This window comes from Mobula hypostoma, chromosome 16 (genome assembly GCF_963921235.1).
Source record: "Mobula hypostoma chromosome 16, sMobHyp1.1, whole genome shotgun sequence".
Taxonomy (NCBI): domain Eukaryota; kingdom Metazoa; phylum Chordata; class Chondrichthyes; order Myliobatiformes; family Myliobatidae; genus Mobula; species Mobula hypostoma.
In genome coordinates, this window is record NC_086112.1 from 71,854,362 (window position 1) to 71,875,004 (window position 20,643).

Consider the following 20,643-nt stretch of genomic DNA (forward strand, 5'->3'; position numbering starts at 1 on the left):
GGTATACAATGCATACAAAAAGGATTCACCCCTCTTGGAAGTGTTTATGTTTTATTGCTTTACAATATTGAATCACAGTGGATATATTTTGGCTTTTTTGACACTGATCAACAGAAAATGACTTTGATGTCAAACTGAAAACATATCTCAACAATGTGATCTAAATTAATTACAAATATGAAACAAAATAATTGATTGCATAAGTGTTCACACCCTTCAGGCTCAGTATTTAGTATTTGCATCTTTGGCAGCAATTTCAGCCTGGAATTTGTGTGGATAGATCTCTATCAGCTTTGCACATCTGGACACTGCAATTTTCCCCCTTTCTTCTTTACATAAAACTGCTCAAACTCTGTCAGATTGCACAGGGATCGTGAGAGAACAGCACTTTTCAAGTCCAGCCACAAATTCTCAATTGGATTGAAGTCTGGACTCTTGTTTTAGCTGCTTCCGGACAGTAACTTTGTTGTTTTTTAAGCTATTCCTGTGCATCTTTGGCTTTAAGCTTGGGTCATTGTCTTGCTGGAAAACAGATCTCCCAAGTTGCAGGTCCCTTGCAGACTGCATCAGGTTTTCCTCCAGGATTTCCCTGTATTTTGCTGCATTCATTTTACCCTCTAGCTTCACAAGCCTTCCAGATGGCGTGTTTTTGATGATGTGTCGTGTTTGGCTTAAGCCAAACATAGCATTTAGTCTGATGGCCAAAAAGCTCAATTTTGGTTTCATCAGACCATAAAACCTTCTTCCATTTGACTTGAGTCTCCCACATGCCTTCTGGCAAACTCCAGCCAAGATTTCATGCGAGTTTTTTCCAACAGTGGCTTTCTCTTTGTCACTCTCCCATAAAGCTGCAACTGGTGAAGCACCCAGGCAATAGTTGTATGCGCAGTCTCTCCCATCTCAGCCACTGAAGCTTATAACTCCTCCAAAGTTGTCATAGGTCTCTTGGTGGCCTCCCTCATTAGCCAACTTCTTGCACGGTCACTCAGTTTTCGAGGATGGCCTGCTCTAGCCAGATTTATAGCTGTGCCATATTCTTTTCATTTCTTGATGACTGACTTATATTCAGTGACTTGCAAATTTTCTTGTATCCATTTCTTAACTTGAGCTTTTCAATAACCTTTTTGTGGAGTTGCTTGGAGGTGTTCTTTTGTCTTCATGGTGTAGTTTTTGCCAGGATACTGACTTACCAGCAGTTGGACCTCCCAGATACAGCAGTATTTTTACTACAATCAATTGAAACACCTTGATTGCACACAGGTGATCTCCAATTAACTAATTATGTGACTTCTAAAACCAATTGGCTGCACCAGTGCCATATTAAAGAGGTGAATATTTATGCAATCAAATATTTTGTGTTTTATATTTGTAATTCATTTAGATCACTTTGTAGAGATCTGTTTTCACCTTGAAACAAAAGAGTCTTTTCTGTTGATCAGTCAAAAAAAAAGCCAAATTAAATCCACTGTGATTCAGTTGTAAAATAATAAAACACTGAAACCTCCAAGAAGGGTGAATACTTCTTATAGGCACTGTACACCAAGGACCCAGCACCGATCCCAGCAGCACACCACTCATCATAGGCTTCCATTCAGAAACAAGCATCTACTACCACTCTCTGCCTTCTCCTGCTGTCAATGTTCAATCCAATTGACTACTTCATCCTGAATGCCAAGCAACTGAAACTTCTGAACCAGCCTCCCATGTCGGACTTCGTTAAAAAGTTTTGCTAAAGTTCATGCAAAGCACGCTACTTTCCCTTTCATATCCTCCTTGAAAATCTCTTCACATTGGTTGGACATAACTTGCTACGCACAAAGCAGTCGATTATCTCTGCTCGGGCTGTGACTTTTGTAACGCTCTGGTTAAGATTTCTACTGCTATGCTGTGAGGTATTTTATTTTAGCAGTTTCCTGTAAAAGCTGTGTGTCCTGCTAGTAAGAGTGTTTTGACCATGTTGTCCAACTTAGGAATGTTGTGTCAGCCAATCAAGAGTGGGATAGCATGGAACATTCTTGACAGCTGGATAGGAAGAGTTTTCTGAAGGTCAGTAGCCCAGTTTGGGGTCTTTTGGTGGGATGTGCAGAGAGAAGAGCACCAGGGAAGACATCTGGAGGATACTATCTGCAAGGAGTGCTTCACGAGGTGGAGGATCCCAAGGAGGGAAGTTCTACCTCTGGTTGGTGAGGAGAATTCAGCACCTTGAATAAAGCTACTCCCAGCTGCTACAGAAATTACCTCCAGTGTATTTCTGCACATTTAGACTAGTTTAACTGTAATGGGCCCTTTCTCTGTTAACTGTTTGATAAAGTTGAAAGTTGGTAAATATACTTTATAATTTTACGCTGATATACAATCTGTCATTTCTGGGCTACCAATAACTCTGTATGGCCAGCATTTACACAGCATTCACTCAAATCCAGTTCATTTAATCGGAACATCCCGATGCTCCTGTTGGTTGAACCACCCTAAGTCGTGTATTGCTTATGAAAGATGGCCTTCTCACTGCTGAGAAGTGTTGCTGTTAGCAGAGCCAGCTAACGAGTCATGTTGATGTACCAGCCCCAGTGAGAGGGTTGCACTTAGATACCCTTGCCCTTACAACACCTTCCAGTAACTTACACAACTGACGCCAGACTCACTGGCTGATAATTTACACAACTGACAGGAAGCGTTCTCTTCGATAATCCAGATATGGTCCATGACTGCGTCTATCTCCTGAGTAAATACAGATGCAAAATATTCATTTAAAATCTCTCCCAGCTCTTTTGCCTCTGTTCATACAGTTGCAAGAAACAGTTTGTGAACCCTTTGCAATTACCTAGTTTTCTACATTAATTACTCATAAAATGTGGTCTGGTCTTTATCCAAGTCACAATAGTAGACAAACATAATCTGCCTAAACCAATGACACACAGACGTAAAGAAGGCCTGGAAGATCATCGGGGACACCAGTCATCCCAATCATAAACTGCTTCAGCTGCTTCTGTCTGGCAAACGGTACCACAGCATTAAAGCCAGCACCAACAGGCTACGGGACAGCTTCTTTCTACAAGCCATTGGATTTAATAAATTTGCATATCTGTATATTGTGACAGAGTCATAACGCAAAGATTTTTACTCCCACACACTGTGGGATGAAAGTAAGATTTAAATAAATTCAATTAATACCCATCATTACTGAGTACACCACTTAAACAATTACAGTTTAGGTTCAAAAAGTATGTGAATCTCTAGAGTAATGCCTTCTACAACAGATAGTTGGAGTCAGGTGCTCCAATCAATGAGATGAGATTGGTGGTGTGGGTTGTAGAGGTACACTACCCGCCTTAAAAAAACACACAAAGTTACTGACAGAGCCTGCTCTTCTCAAGAAAGATCTGTTTATGTGTATCATAACAGGCTATTCTAGACTGGGTTTTGAGCAATGAGGAAGGGTTATTTAGCAATCTTGTCGTGAGAGGCCCCTTGGGTAAGAGTGACCATAATATGGTGGAATTCTTCATTAAGGTGGAGAGTGACATAGTTAATTCAGAAACAAAGGTTCTGAACTTAAAGAGGGGTAACTTTGAAGGTACGAGACGTGAATTAGCTAAGATAGACTGGCAAATGACACTTAAAGGATTGACGGTGGATACGCAATGGCAAGCATTTAAGGATTGCATGGATGAACTACAACAATTGTTCATCCCAGTTTGGCAAAAGAATAAATCAAGGAAGGTAGTGCACGCGTGGCTGACAAGAGAAATTAGGGATAGTATCAATTCCAAAGAAGAAGCATACAAATTAGCCAGAAAAAGTGGCTCACCTGAGGGCTGGGAGAAATTCAGAGTTCAGCAGAGGAGGGCAAAGGGCTTAATTAGGAAAGGGAAAAAAGATTATGAGAGAAAACTGGCAGGGAACATAAAAACTGACTGTAAAAGCTTTTATAGATATGTAAAAAGGAAAAGACTGGTAAAGACAAATGTAGGTTCCCTACAGACAGAAACAGGTGAGTTGATTATGGGGAGCAAGGACATGGCAGACCAATTGAATCAACATACATCAAAGTTGCTGGTGAACGCAGCAGGCCAGGCAGCATCTATAGGAAGAGGCGCAGTCGACGTTTCAGGCCGAGACCCTTCGTCAGGACTAACTGAAGGAAGAGTGAGTAAGGGATTTGAAAGCTGGAGGGGGAGGGGGAGATGCAAAATGATAGGAGAAGACAGGAGGGGGAGGGATGGAGCCAAGAGCTGGACAGGTGATAGGCAGAAGGGGATACGAGAGGATCATGGGACAGGAGGTCCGGGAAGAAAGACGGGGGGGGGGGGGGTGACCCAGAGGATGGGCAAGAGGTATATTCAGAGGGACAGAGGGAGAAAAAGGAGAGTGAGAGAAAGAATGTGTGCATTAAAAAGAGTAACAGATGGGGTACGAGGGGGAGGTGGGGCCTAGCGGAAGTTAGAGAAGTCAATGTTCATGCCATCAGGTTGGAGGCTACCCAGACGGAATATAAGGTGTTGTTCCTCCAACCTGAGTGTGGCTTCATCTTTACAGTAGAGGAGGCCGTGGATAGACATGTCAGAATGGGAATGGGATGTGGAATTAAAATGTGTGGCCACTGGGAGATCCTGCTTTCTCTGGCGGACAGAGCGTAGATGTTCAGCAAAGCAGTCTCCCAGTCTGCGTCGGGTCTCACCAATATATAAAAGGCCACATCGGGAGCACCGGACGCAGTATATCACCCCAGTCGACTCACAGGTGAAGTGATGCCTCACCTGGAAGGACTGTTTGGGGCCCTGAATGGTGGTAAGGGAGGAAGTGTAAGGGCATGTGTAGCACTTGTTCCGCTTACACGGATAAGTGCCAGGAGGGAGATCAGTGGGGAGGGATGGGGGGGACGAATGGACAAGGGAGTTGTGTAGGGAGCGATCCCTGCGGAATGCAGAGAGAGGCGGGGAGGGAAAGATATGCTTAGTGGTGGGATCCCGTTGGAGGTGGCGGAAGTTACGGAGAATAATATGTTGGACCCGGAGGCTGGTGGGGTGGTAGGTGAGGACCAGGGGAACCCTATTCCTAGTGGGGTGGTGGGAGGATGGAGTGAGAGCAGATGTACGTGAAATGGGGGAGATGCGTTTAAGAGCAGAGTTGATAGTGGAGGAAGGGAAGCCCCTTTCTTTAAAAAATGAAGACATCTCCCTCGTCCTAGAATGAAAAGCCTCATCCTGAGAGCAGATGCGGCGGAGACGGAGGAATTGCGAGAAGGGGATGGCGTTTTTGCAAGAGACAGGGTGAGAAGAGGAATAGTCCAGATAGTTGTGAGAGTCAGTAGGCTTATAGTAGACATCAGTGGATAAGCTGTCTCCAGAGACAGAGACAGAAATATCTAGAAAGGGGAGGGAGGTGTCAGAAATGGACCAGGTAAACTTGAGGGCAGGGTGAAAGTTGGAGGCAAAGTTAATAAAGTTAACGAGTTCTGCATGCGTGCAGGAAGCAGCGCCAATGCAGTCGTCGATGTAGCGAAGGAAAAGTGGGGGACAGATACCAGAATAGGCACGGAACATAGATTGTTCCACAAACCCAACAAAAAGGCAGGCATAGCTAGGACCCATACGGGTGCCCATAGCTACACCTTTAGTTTGGAGGAAATGGGAGGAGCAAAAGGAGAAATTATTAAGAGTAAGGACGAATTCTGCTAGACGGAGCAGAGTGGTGGTAGAGGGGAACTGATTAGGTCTGGAATCCAAAAAGAAGCGTAGAGCTTTGAGACCTTCCTGATGGGGGATGGAAGTATATAGGGACTGGACATCCAAGGTGAAAATAAAGCGGTGGGGGCCAGGGAACTTAAAATCATCGAAAAGTTTAAGAGCGTGAGAAGTGTCACGAACATAGGTCGGAAGGGATTGAACAAGGGGTGATAAAACAGTGTCCAGGTATGCAGAAACGAGTTCGGTGGGGCAGGAGCAAGCTGAGACAATAGGTCGGCCAGGACAGGCAGGTTTGTGGATCTTGGGTAGGAGGTAGAAACGGGAAGTGCGGGGTGTGGGAACTATAAGGTTGGTAGCAGTGGATGGGAGATCCCCTGAGCGGATAAAGTCGTTGATAGTGTGGGAGACAATGGCCTGGTGCTCCTTAGTGGGGTCACGATCGAGGGGTAAATAAGAGGAGGTATCCGCGAGTTGTCGCTGTGCCTCGGCAAGGTAGAGGTCAGTGCGCCAGACTACAACAGCACCCCCCTTATCAGCGGGTTTAATAATAATGTTAGGATTAGTGCGGAGGGAGCGGAGAGCAGAGCGTTCCGAAGGAGTGAGGTTGGAATGGGGACAAGGTGCGGTGAAGTCGAGACGGTTGATGTCCCGTCGGCAGTTGGCAATAAAGAGATCCAGAGCAGGCAGAAGACCAGAGCGGGGTGTCCATGAAGAAGAGGAGGGATGAAGACGGGAGAAGGGGTCATCGGTGGGGGTGGAAGAGTCCTTGCCGAAGAAGTAGGCTCGGAGATGGAGACGGCGGAAGAAAAGTTCCGCATCATGGCGAACACGGAACTCGCTGAGGTGTGGGCGAAGGGGGACAAACGTGAGGCCCTTACTGAGAACAGAGCGTTCTGCCTCCGACAGTTGAAGGTCGGAGGGGATGGTAAAGACCCGGCACGGATGAGAGCTGGGATCAGAGGGGGGAGGGGGGAGGCTGGGGGTGTCAGTGGAGGGGGGAGGGTTGGGGTGAGAGGAAGATGGAGCCTCTGAGGGCCCAGGAGCTGACGGTGGGATCTGAGGAAGACGGGGCTGCGAAGTGGTGGTGGGGGAAGGGGAGACGGGAGTCACAACAGCAGCACATAAAGACCCGGCCTGGAGTTCAAGGCTGGAGTTGCAGTTGGTGGTTGCGCGATCGCTTTGAATGTCTCCATGGTCGTTGCTGGAGTCCGGGTTTTGAATATGTCCTGAGGTGTTGGAGCCGCCGAGACCAACGGCAAGGGCCGCAACCGAAAGTTCATGCCTGCTAGCGTCGGGGCCGGCAGGCTCTGCAGTCCATAGATGTAAGATCTTGCGATCTTTGCCTAACATGACAAAGTCAAAGAAACGGCGATTGCAGGCGTGGATCCGACGGAGGATGAAATAGTGGAAATACCAATTGAATAATTACTTTGGTTCTGTCTTCACTAAGGAGGACATAAATAATCTTCCAGAAATAGTAGGGGACAGAGGGTCCAGTGAGATGGAGGAACTGAGCGAAATACATGTTAGTAGGGAAGTGGTGTAGGTAAATTGAAGGGATTGAAGGCAGATAAATCCCCAGGGCCAGATGGTCTGCATCCTAGAGTGCTTAAGGAAGTAGCCCAAGAAATAGTGGATGCATTAGTGATAATTTTTCAAAACTCGTTAGATTCTGGACTAGTGTCTGAGGATTGGAGGGTGGCTAATGTAACCCCACTCTTTAAAAAAAGGAGGGAGAGAGAAGCCGGGGAATTATAGACCGGTTAGCCTAACATCGGTGGTGGGGAAACTGCTGGAGTCAGTTATCAAAGATGTGATAACAGCACATTTGGAAAGTGGTGAAATGATCGGACAAAGTCAGCATGGATTTGTGAAAGGAAAATCATGTCTGACGAATCTCATAGAATTTTTTGAGGATGTAACTAGTAGAGTGGATAGGGGAGAACCAGTGGATGTGGTATATTTGGATTTTCAAAAGGCTTTTGACAAGGTCCAACACAGGAGATTAGTGTGCAAACTTAAAGCACACGGTATCGGGGGCAAGGTATTGATGTGGATAGAGAATTGGTTAGCAGACAGGAAGCAAAGAGTGGGAATAAACGGGACCTTTTCAGAATGGCAGGCAGTGACTAGTGGGGTACCGCAAGGCTCAGTGCTGGGACCCCAGTTGTTTACAATATATATTAATGACTTGGATGAGGGAATTAAATGCAGCATCTCCAAGTTTGCGGATCACACGAAGCTGGGCGGCAGTGTTAGCTGTGAGGAGGATGCTAAGAGGATGCAGGGTGACTTGGATAGGTTGGGTGAGTGGGCAAATTCATGGCAGATGCAATTTAATGTGGATAAATGTGAGGTTATCCACTTTGGTGGCAAAAATAGGAAAACAGATTATTATCTGAATGGTGGCCGATTAGGAAAAGGTGAGGTGCAATGAGACCTGGGTGTCATTATACACCAGTCATTGAAAGTGGGCATGCAGGTACAGCAGGCGGTGAAAAAGGCGAATGGTATGCTGGCATTTATAGCGAGAGGATTCGAGTACAGGAGCAGGGAGGTACTACTGCAGTTGTACAAGGCCTTGGTGAGACCACACCTGGAGTATTGTGTGCAGTTTTGGTCCCCTAATCTGAGGAAAGACATCCTTGCCATAGAAGGAGTACAAAGAAGGTTCACCAGATTGACTCCTGGGATGGCAGGACTTTCATATGAAGAAAGACTGGATGAACTGGGCTTGTACTCGTTGGAATTTAGAAGATTGAGGGGGGATCTGATTGAAACGTATAAAATCCTAAAGGGATTGGACAGGCTAGATGCAGGAAGATTGTTCCCGATGTTGGGGAAGTCCAGAACGAGGGGTCACAGTTTGAGGATAAAGGGGAAGCCTTTTAGGACCGAGATGAGGAAAAACTTCTTCACATAGAGAGTGGTGAATCTGTGGAATTCTCTGCCACAGGAAACAGTTAAGGCCAGTTCATTGGCTATATTTAAGAGGGAGTTAGATATGGCCCTTGTGGCTACAGGGATCAGGGGGTATGGAGAGAAGGCTGGTTCTGAGTTGGATGATCAGCCATGATCATAATAAATGGCGATGCAGGCTTGAAGGGCCGAATGGCCTACTCCTGCACCTATTTTCTATGTTTCTATACGCCAATCAAAACAACTTTGAGGACCTTAGAAGAACTGTAGAGATGCACAAAGCTGGAAAAGGCTACAAAAGACCTCAGTATTCATCAGTCCACAGTAAGAGAAAGTGTCTACAAATGGAGGAAACTCAGTACTGTTGCTACCCTCCCTAGGAATGGGCGTCCTGCAAAGATCACACCAAGAACACAATGCGCAATGCTGAAAGAGGCAAGAAAGAATCCAAGGGTAACAGTTAAAGACCTGCAGAAATCTCTAGAACTTGCTAAGGTCTCTGTTCATGTGTCCACTATAAGAAAAACATGGAACAAGAATGGTGTTCATGGAAGGACACCACGGCGGAAACCACTGTTCTCAAAAAAAAACAGCAGCAGCAACATTGCTACACATCTCAAGTTTGCAAAAGACCACCTGGATGTTCCACAATGCTTGTGGGACAAAGTTTTGTGGACAGATAAGACAAAAGTTGAACTTTCTGGCAAAAGTGCACACCGCTGTTTGCGGAAAAGGGCACTGCACACCAGCACCAAAATCTCACCTCAACTGTGAAACATTATGGGAGGATCATCATGATTTGGTGCTGTTTTGCTGCCTCAAGGCCTGGACAGCTTGTACCCGTTGAGGGAACAATGAATTCAAAATTGTTTCAAGGCATTTCACAGGAGAAAGTCAGGATAGTGATCTGTCACCTGAAACTTCATAGAAGTTGGATGATACAACAAGACAATAATCCAAAACACAAGAGTAAATCAACAACAGAATGGTTTAAAAAGAAAATTCTTGTTTTGGAAAGGCCAAGTCAGAGTCTAAACCTTAATCCAATTGAGATACTGTGGCAGATTCTGAAGAGGGCTGTTCATGCAAGGGATTCCAGAAATATTGATGAACTGAAACGGTTTTGTATGAAGGAATGGTCTAAAATTCCTCCTCACTGCTGTGCAAGTCTGATCAGCAGCTACAGGAAACATTTGGTGGAGGTTATTGCTACTAAAGGAGGTTCTACCAGTTATTAAATACAAAGGTTCACATACTTTTTCCAGCCTGGACTGTGAATGATTAAACAATGTGTTCAATAAAGACATGAAAAGTACAATTGTTTGTGTGTTAATAGTTAAGGTAGATTGTGTTAGTCTGTTATTGTGACTTAGGTGAAGATCAGGTCACATTTTATGAATATTTAATCAGTATACCAAGCAATTGCAAAGGGTTCACAAACCAAGTCCTCCATTTGTACCATTGCCCCTGCACTGCTGCGATTGCCCCATGGCCCTGTGATGGCTTTGGTTTCCTGATAGCGAGGTTCTAAACTCAGATGAAGACCTTAACTCCTATCCAATATAGATAGCTTCAGGTACCCTCTAAAAAATATTCTTCATGATGTTCTTTAACCATTCCTAATAAGAGTTGTTTTTGAATAAGATAAACTTCCAATTAATATTCTTTGTTTAGCTTCTCGACATAAACAGATACCTGTCTTCAGTTTTTAAAATGTAAACACACAAGACCATAAGATATAGGAGCGAATTAGGTCATTTGGTCCAACAAGTCTGCTCTGTCACTTCATCATGGTTGATCCACTTTTAACTTGTGGACCAGTCATATCTTTCTGCATAATTCCATTAATTTTGGGAAGATGGCAGCACGACGGCAGCGCGTGCAGCCTCTCCGGTGATGAATATCTATTATCTGTCAAGTAGGGGACTGTGCACAATTCTGATTTGGTGGAGACAGACACGAGTGCATAGCGGAACATCTGGAAAACTTCTGAAATGTCTTTGCTACCGCTGCTACTGTGTGGTAACCGGAATCTCTGGAGCTGAAGGCCTCGAAATCCTCGGCTTTGCCTGTTTCAGCGGCCAGGGAGAGGTCGAAGGCGCTCGGCAGAGGATGGCGCTTGGGAGGCTGTATCGGAGAAGCTGCTCGGAAGCTCGGAGTTTTTGGACGGATGGACTCAGGGTCAGCTGTGGTTGGCTGCTTCCAAGGTATCGGCAAGTTGATGGTGCCTGGAGGTTTATGGCAGGGAGTTTCTCCCTTTTGCCACCACTATTGGGGATTCAGGAGTCGATCGACTCGGGGACATTGAGACTTTTTTTTTTACTGTGCCTATGGACTGTTCTTCATCAAATTATGGTATTGCTTTGCACTGCTGTACCTATATGTTACAATTATGTGGTTTTGTCAGTGTTAGCCTTTGGTCTGTCTTGTTTTCTGTGATATCACGCCGGAGAAACATTGTCTCATTTAATGCATGTATGCATTTCTAAATGACAATAAAAGAGGACTGAGTGTTCTCATAACCCAATCTAATCTAATCTAACTTCATTATGATCACTATATCCGAAGTATTCACTCCTCCTCCTTCTGTCACCTGTCCAGTCTCATTCATTAAAAGAAGATCCAGTATTGCACTCTAACTGGTACCTCTACATTATTGATCAAGGAAACCTCCCTGAATACATCTGACAAACTCTATCCCATCCAATCCTTTAACAGTATGGGTGTCCCAGTCAAGATACGGAAAGCTGAACATCCGATTCCTGAAGTTTGCTGCTATCTCCCCACAAATTTGGCCTTCTAAATCCCACCAACTATTGAGAGGTGTACAATATAGTCCCATTAACATTACTGGAGTAGATGAACCCTCCAGTCTCCTCTCCGAGCAGTGCCATGATATTTTCTCTGTTGGGTAATGCCATCCCTCCTCCTTTAATATATCCTCTGCTATCACATCTAAAACTGAACCCTGGAACATTGAGTTGTCAGTCCTGCCCCTCCAGTAACCAAGTCTCACTAATAAATATATCATAATCCCATGCTCTAAGTTCATCTGCCATACCTACAATACACATTGCATTGAAATAGATGCAACTCAAACATTAGTTCTACCATTTAAGTGGGATCCAGGATCAGCATGATAGAATGGTGGAGCAGACTCAATGGGCTGAATGGCCTAATTCCGCTCCAATGTCTTATGCTCAACCTTGTGCTTTTCATCTTTGTAGTCTTAACATCTACTTTCTCCACTGTCACTCCACTTGCTGTCCTGTCACATGGAGGCTAGTCCAACCCCATGCAGCTCTAGTTTTAACATCTTGAGCAGAAGCAGCAAACCTTCCCGCAAAGATATTGGTCAACCTGGTACAGCCACAACTAAGTGACTTTTTATCTTATTCCACCAATATTAGAAAGAATCTGCCCATCATTCTCCCTCAGAAACTCATGTATGGGGGACTACATTTAGCATGGAAACGGAGAGAAACTACTTTTCCCAGAGTAGTGAATTTGTGTGTTAAATATATTTAAGGCACAGTTAAATAGTTAAATGCATTCAGAGAGAATGAAGGGTTATGGGGAAAAGGCAGGTAGGTGGAGATGAGTCCATGGCCAGATCAGCTATGATCTTATTAATGGTGAAGCAGGCTCGACAGGTCAGCTGGCAGACTCCTGTTCCTATTTCTTATGTTAGGCTAGATGTTGTGTAGGGAGTACCTGCATAGTTTGTCTTATTGAGGCAAGGTGAAGGAACTATGGATGACAAGAGATTGTCAAACAGCAAGAAAGAAGCTTACTTGAGGTTTGGAAAGCAAGGATCCGATGGGGCTCTGGAGAGTAATAAGGTAGCCAGGCAGGAACTTAACAAGGGACTTAAGAGAGCTAGAAGGGGACATGAGAAGGCCTTGGCAAGTAGGATTAAGGAAAACCCCAAGGCATTTTACACATATGTGAAGAACAGAAGGATGACTAGAATGAAGTAAGGACCGATCAGGGACAGAAAAGGAAGATGTACCTGGAGTCGGAGGAGAAAGGGGAGATCCTTAATGAATACCTGCCTTCAGTGTTCACCAGTAAGAGGGATCTTGACGATCCTGAGGACAGCATAAAACAGGCGATAAGCTAGAACATGTTGATAAGAATGAGGATGTGCCGGAACTTTTGTAAAACATTAGGATAGATAAGCCGCCCCTTGTGGGAATCAATATAACCCAGGTTACTTTGAGAAGTGAAGAAAGAGATTGCCTTTAAATGATGATCTCTGTATTGCTGGCCACAGAAATAGTACCAGATGACTGGAGGGTGACACGTTTTGTTCCTTTGTTCCAGAAAGCTAATATGAATAACCCTGGGAATTATAGACCAGTAATTCTTACTTCAGTGGTGGGCAACTTATTGGAGAGAATCCTTAGAGACAGGATTCACAAGTATTTGGAGAAGCATCATCTGACCACAGCGTAGCTTTGAAAGTGGCAGGTCATGCCTTACAAAACTGACCGAATTCTCTGATCTGACAAAACACATTAATGAAGGTAGAGCAGTCCGTGTGGTGGATCTCCCCATGGTAGGCTCATTCAGAGAGTCAGGAGACATGGGATCCAGGAAATCTTAGCTGTCTGGATTCAGAATTGGCTCGCCCAAAGAATGCAGAGGGTGGTTGTTGATGGTGCGTATTCTGCTTGGTGTTCTGTGACTAGTGGTGTTCTGCAGGGACCTGTTCTGGAAGCCCTGTTCTTTGTGATCTTTATAAATGACTTGGGTGAAGAAGCAAAAGGGATGGGGTATTAAGTTTGCAAGTGATATGAAGGTTGGGGCTGTTGTGGACAATGTAGAAGATTGTTGAGGATTCCAATGGGACATAAGCAGGATATAGAACTGGGCTGAGAAACAACAGATGACATTCAACCCAGAAAAATGTGAAGTGATTCACTTTGGAAGGTCAAATTTGAAGGCAGGATTAATGGCAGGATTCTTATCATATAACCATATAACAATTACAGCACGGAAACAGGCCATCTCGGCCCTCCTAGTCTGTGCTGAACGCTTACTTTCACCTAGTCCCACCGACCTGCACTCGGCCCATAACCCTCCATTCCTTTCCTGTCCATATACCTATCCAATTTTTCTTTAAATGACAATATCGAACATGCCTCTACCACTTCTACTGGAAGCTCATTTCACACAGCCAACACTCTCAGTAAAGAAGTTACCCCTCGTGTTACCCCTAAACTTTTGCTCCCTAACTCTCAACTCATGTCTTGTTTGAATCTTCCCTACTTGCAATGGAAAAAGCCTATCCACGTCAACTCTATCTATCCCCCTCATAATTTTAAATACCTCTATCAAGTCCCCCCTCAACCTTCTACACTCCAAAGAATAAAGACTCAACTTGTTCAACCATTCTCTGTAACTCAGGTGCTGAGACCCAGGTAACATTCTAGTAAATCTCCTCTGTACTCTCTCAATTTTGTTGACATCTTTCCTATAATTTGGTGACCAGAACTGTACACAATACTCCAAATTTGGCCTTACCAATGCCTTGTACAATTTTAACATTACATCCCAACTCCTATACTCAATGCTCTGATTTATAAAGGCCAGCATACAAAAAGCTTTCTTCACCACCCTATCCACATGAGATTCCACCTTCAGGGAACTATGCACCATTATTCCTAGATCCCTCTGTTCTACTGCATTCTTCAATGCCCTACCATTTACCATGTATGTCCTATTTTGATTAGTCCTACCAAAATGTAGCACCTCACACTTATCAGCATTAAACTCCATCTGCCATCTTTCAGCCCACTCTTCTAACTGGCCTGAATCTCTCTGCAAGCTTTGAAAACCTGCTTCATTATCAGTATGGAGAAACAGGATCTTGGGGTCCAAATCCATGCTAAGAAGGCTCACGCTGACCTTCATTTATCAGGGGATTAAGCCACAAGGAAATATAGCTCTATAAAACACCAGTTAGTTCTTGTCACCTCATTATAGGATATGGAAGTATTAAAGGGTGTAGCGGAAATTTACCAGGATGCTGCCTGGATTAGTGCATGTCCTATGAGGATAGGTTGAGCAAGCCAGGACTCATCTCTTTAAACATTGTGATGGATGCACAGAATATGGTGGTAGAGGCAGTAACATCAGGGACACCCAAGAGAGACTTAGACAAACACATGGATGATAGAAAAAGGGAGGGCAATGTACGGGAAAGAGTCATATTGTGCTTAGAACATGTTAAAAGATCGGTACATCATGAGCCAAGAAGTCTGCACTGTGTTGTCAAGTTCAATGTTCTCCACATTATTTGACCTTCTCTCGACCGGTATCACTTTAAAAACGATTACACTGTTATTCTGAGATTGCATGTGAATTGGTTGTCTTTTTCTTGCATTATGTCAGTGATTGTACTTATGATTTATTACCTTTGCAAACTGTGCTGGCATGGCCCAAGGTCATGAGAGGCTATATAAACATATCATTTTTAAAATCAGTTAAACTTCCTAAAAATAAAAGTAGAGAATGTTCCCATTTTCAGCAATACAGTAATATTACTTAGATTAGGGTCATACTGGATGATTAGAACATTAAAAGGTTACATTTATTAACTTAGAAGGCCTTAAATGGCAAATAATTTGCAGATTAACATCACTAACCTTTCATCGCCTGAACGTGGCGTTATCACCATTACTTTGGGCCGTCTTCCTCTGGGCTTCGGAGTCTTCACTTCAACTGCTGAAAACACAAGGCACAATGTGCACACAAACTTTAGAGATGCAACACTCAAAAACACAATAGCAAAATATTCTTCCAACACATAAATCACTTCAGCATATTTAACTACACCCGAAAATTACATACCATGCTCTTCTGGGGCTGCAGAGTGGAGATAACAGCACAAAGTGCTTTTTAGTTCTATAATTTAACATCAGAAACATAGAAAACCTCCATCACAATACAGGCCCTTCGGCCCACGAAGTTGTGTCGAACATGTCCCTACCTTAGAAATTACTAGACTTACCCATAGCCCTTTATTTTTCAAAGCTCCATGTACCTATCCAAAATCTTAAAAGACCCTATCGTATCCCCCTCCACCACCGTTGCTGGCAGCCCATTCCACACACTCAGCACTCTCTGCGTAAAAAACTTACGCCTGACATCTCCTCTGTACTTACTCCCCAGCACCTTAAACCTGTGTCATCTTGTGGCAACCATTTCAGCCCTGGGAAAAAGCCTCTGACTATCCACACGATCAATGCCTCTCATCATCTTATACACCACTATCAGGTCACCTCTCATCCTCCATCGCTCCCAGGAAAAAGGGCCGAGTTCACTCAATCATTGTTTAAAAGTTAAAATATTAAGTATGACTTTGGTCTAAGAGCAAATTGAAACAATCACGCAGACAGCAGATTTTTCCAATTGATGCAATAACACAATATCGGATTCATTAAGATTAATGTTGATCTTGTAATTAATATTTTCAACTTTAAGACACCAACGTCTACAAATTAAAGTGCAGGATCCAAGTCTCATTCATCCTTTAAGAGTGGTTTGACTTTACTGTTTAAAGAGCTCACTCTGGTCCCTCCTTGGTCTTTTGAACAGCAATCCATTGAGAACAAGCCATCAGCCCTGTGACTGTCACGCAGAAACCCTAGCACAGAGCATTATTAGCAAAGACCAGGAATGAAGGGGTGACTTGGCAAGGATGAAAGACAGATATTGCTCCTATTCAAAAGGTGGGAAACACGTCACACAGAAAACAAGACTAATGAATCCCATGTCCAAAGGGCAAATTCATAGATCTCTTGATTAAAAATTAAGTTGTGGAGAACCAAATAAAAAGTAAACTAAAATACACTCAGTGGCCACTTTATTAAGAAACTCCTGTACCTAATAATGACCACCAAATGTATATTTGCTGTCCTCTGCTGCTAAAACCCATCCTCTTCGAGGTTCCACGGGTTGTGCATTCAGGGATGCTCTTCTACATACCAATGTTGTAATGAGAGATTATTTGAGTTTCTGTTGCTTTCCTGTCAGCTTGAACCAGTCTGGCCATTCCCCACTGACCTCTCTCAACAAGGCATTTTTTGACCACAGAACTGCCATTGAGTGGATGTTTTTCTTTGTTTTCCTCACCATTCTCTGTAATCTCTAGAGAATGTGTGCATGAAAATCCCAGATCATCAGCAATTTCGAAGATACTCAAACCACAAGGCTGGCACCAACAATCATTCCGTGGTCAAAGTCCTTTGATCATATTTCTTTCCCATTCTGAATTTTGGTTTGACGTTTGAACATCTGAACCTCTTAACCATGTCTGCATGCTTTTACGCATTGAGTTGCTGCCATATGATTAACTGATCAGTGGAACAGAGGGATCTGGGAATACAGATACAAAATTCCCTAAAAGTGGCGTCACAGGTAGGTAGGGTTGTAAAGAGAGCTTTTGGTACATTGGCCTTTATTAATCGAAGTATTGAGTATAAGAGCTGGAATGTTATGATGAGGTTGTATAAGGCATTGGTGAGGCCGAATCTGGAGTATTGTGTTCAGTTTTGGGTCACCAAATTACAGGAAGGATATAAATAAGGTTGAAAGAGTGCAGAGAAGGTTTACAAGGATGTTGCCGGGACTTGAGAAACTCAGTTACAGAGAAAGGTTGAATAGGTTGGGACTTTATTCCGTGGAGCGTAGAAGAATGAGGGGAGATTTGATAGAGGTATATAAAATTATGATGGGTATAGATAGAGTGAATGCAAGCAGGCTTTTTCCACTGAGGCAAGGGGAGAAAAAAAAAACAGAGGACATGGGTTTAGGGTGAGGGGGGAAAAGTTTAAAGGGAACATGGGGGGGGTTTCTTCACACAGAGTGTGGTGGGAGTATGGAATGAGCTGCCAGACGAGGTGGTAAATGCGGGTTCTTTTTTAACATTTAAGAATAAATTGGACAGATACATGGATGGGAGGTGTATGGAGGGATATGGTCCATGTGCAGGTCAGTGGGACTAGGCAGAAAATGGTTCAGCATAGCCAAGAAGAGCCAAAAGGCCTGTTTCTGTGCTATAGTTTCTATGGTTTGCATTAATGAGCTGGTGTAGAGGTGTACCTAATAAAGTGGCCACTGAGTGTATAGAAATAGTTTCAGAAAGGTACATTTTTCCCAATCAAAACTTCTTTTGAAAGGACAAAGAAACTTTACAGGTTACAACAAATAAAGGATGTTATTTACTTGGATTTCAAGAAGATTTAGCATACTTGCTCTTAAAAGGCTGGTATGGAGCAAGTAAGGAATGGGTATCACTGAAGTATTTTACAATGGATACACCACTGATGGAAATTAGATTGGAGGAGATAGAATGTTGCCTGGGCTATGGTTGTTCAATTTGGATTTTTCTGAAAATGGAGCAAGAGTCATGCCTACTGATAACAGCTGCAGGTGAAACAAAGAACGTCAAGTTACATCATACAAATTCTCAAAATAATTTACAAGATAATTTGACAAAATGAGGATTAGAATGGAACAGACGGAATTCAACCGAGTAATAACATGTACTTCACATGGAGGCAAATATGAAAGTAAACATATTTAATAAGACCACATGATTATAAGCGCAGAATCCGGCCACTCAGTCCATCGAGTCTGCTTCACCATTTCATGGCTGATGCATGATCCCTCTCAACCCCATTCTCATGCCTTCTCCCCGTAAACTTAGACACACTGACTAATGAAGAACCTATCAACCTCTGCTTTAAATATACTTCAAATAACTTGATAAGACCACAAGACATCGGAGCAGGATTTGTAGAAAGTAGGAACAAGGGGACTGATAAACTTGGTTATTGAAAAAATATTCACTGACAATGAATACAGTCAATGTATTCAATAATCATATCCTAATAAAAATTCAGATATCCCTACACATTTTAAAGTCACAGCTCAAAAGTTCTGACACTCAGGATACTGAAAAGATTTGTTACTTGGACTCAGAAAAGAATAAGCAGAATAATTTAGGTAGAGTGATCAGACAGTATGACGCTGGTGAGACACAGCAATGCCTTACTGGCAGCAAACAATTCTATTAATTACTCTATTGATCCCCATCTTTCTGGACAACCATCACTACAATCAATAGCCTGACACTTCCCTTTCAGAGTTGTGCTTTTGAACCGCCTGTACGACCTGACATTTTTGTGAAGTGAACTGGAGTCGCAAAGGTGCAGTAAGGTTGCAGCAGCACAGATTGAAAAGGTCAGGTTTAGGCTGCATCCAGGAGACAGGGCCTGAAAACCAAGAGTGAGGAATGGACCCATGTTTGACCATTGCTGGAGTGGACTTGAGGCCGAAACAAAGCAGCAGGGCCCAGGTCCAGGAGCAAGAAACAAGCTGATGTTTGGCTGATTTAAGCGCTGGGCCAGATTCAAAAGGTCAAGGTGTTGGGGCCAGAGGCCAGTGTTCAGCTCACTGCTCCGTGCGGTTTAGTCATTTCTGCACTGAACCGAGGCTCTGACCTGCAATTAATGGTCTCCTGGGCCGGCTGCAGCGATGAATTGGCTTGGTGGCTGTGGATTCACTTTCATGAACTTCAGTTCTGAGTTTTATTTTTGTTTGCACGATTTGTTCTCTCTTCCCCCCCCCCGCCCCCCCAACCCCACTTTGGGTGTTTGACAGCCTTTTTATGAAGAGATCTATTGTGCTTCTTTGTTTTGTGGTTGCCTGTAAGACTAATCAAAGTTTATATAGTACACAGTACATACTTAGATAATAAATATATTTTTAACGAGAAACAATATTGTCACCTAATCATGTCATCACCGGGTACGTTATGAAGGAAAATGATGTTGCATTTCAGATTTAACTGATGCTGGGAGCAAAGAACCAATTAAACATACTCTATGCTTTGTACAAGAAATTCAAAAGCTCTTTACTTCCTCTGCATGTATTATAGACCAAAATGATAAGAGATTAATGAATTACAGCGAACAACATTTCTGACGTCCCGAAGGCTATTGGACACCTGATACAAATGCAAACTGCACTGACAAACCAGTTAAACAAAAGTCTGTTAAAGTTCAGGGCAGAGATCAATTCTGACACCGTCTATAAGGAGTTTGTATGTCCTCCCCATGAACTAGTGGGTTTCCTCCAGGTGCTCTGGTTTCCTCCCAGGTTGTAGGTTAATCAGTCATTGTAAACTGTCCTGTGATTAAGCTAGGGAAAATAGGTGAGTTGCTGGGCAGAGCAGCTCTTTGGGCCTGATGATCTCTAAATCAGGGGTTCCCAACCTTCTTTAGGCCATGGACCAACCGTTAAGCAAGGGGTCTGTGCAACCCCTGCTCTAAACAAATAACTATACCTTGGCAGAAGAAAATCATCATGAGTATTTTCTTACAGTAATAACCAGAAGACCATAAGATATAGCAGCAGAATTAGGCCATTTGGCCCATCAACTCTGCCCCACCATTCAATCACGGCTGATCCTTTTATCCCCTCCTTAGTCCCACATCCCTGCCTTCTCCCCATAACCTTTGATGCCATGTCCAATCAAGAATCTATCAAGCTCTGCCTAAATACACCCAACAACCCGGCCTCCACAGCTGCCTGTGGTAATAAATTCCACAAATTCACCACCCTTTGGCTAAAGAAATTTCTCCACATCTTGGTTTTAAATGGAACCCCTCTATCCTGAAGCTGTGCCTTCTTCTCCTAGACTCTCCCATCATGGAAAACATCCTTTCCACACCTACTCTGTCTAGGCCTTTCAACATTCGAAAGGTTTCAATGAGACCCCCACTTATCCTTCTAAATTCTAGAGAATACAGACCCAGAGCCATCAAACATTCCTTGTATGATAATCTTTTCATTCCTGGAATCATCCTCAGAACCCTCTCCAATGCCAACATATCTTTTCTTTGATGAGGACCCCAAAACTGTTCACAATACTCAAGGTGAGGCCTCAGCATCACATTCCTGCTCTTGTATTCTAGACCGCCTGAAATGCTAACATTGCATTTGCCTTCCTCACCACTGACTC

At 43.6% G+C, this 20,643-nt stretch overlaps 1 protein-coding gene across 1 annotated transcript in view; it reads right to left on the reverse strand.

The window, feature by feature from the left end:
* Positions 1–20,643, reverse strand: part of psip1a (PC4 and SFRS1 interacting protein 1a) — a 76,197-nt gene that overhangs the window by 33,285 nt on the left and 22,269 nt on the right. The window contains exon 7 of the mRNA XM_063069105.1: positions 15,260–15,338. Coding sequence (XP_062925175.1) covers positions 15,260–15,338 — 79 coding nt within the window. The remainder of the gene's footprint in view (positions 1–15,259; positions 15,339–20,643) is intronic.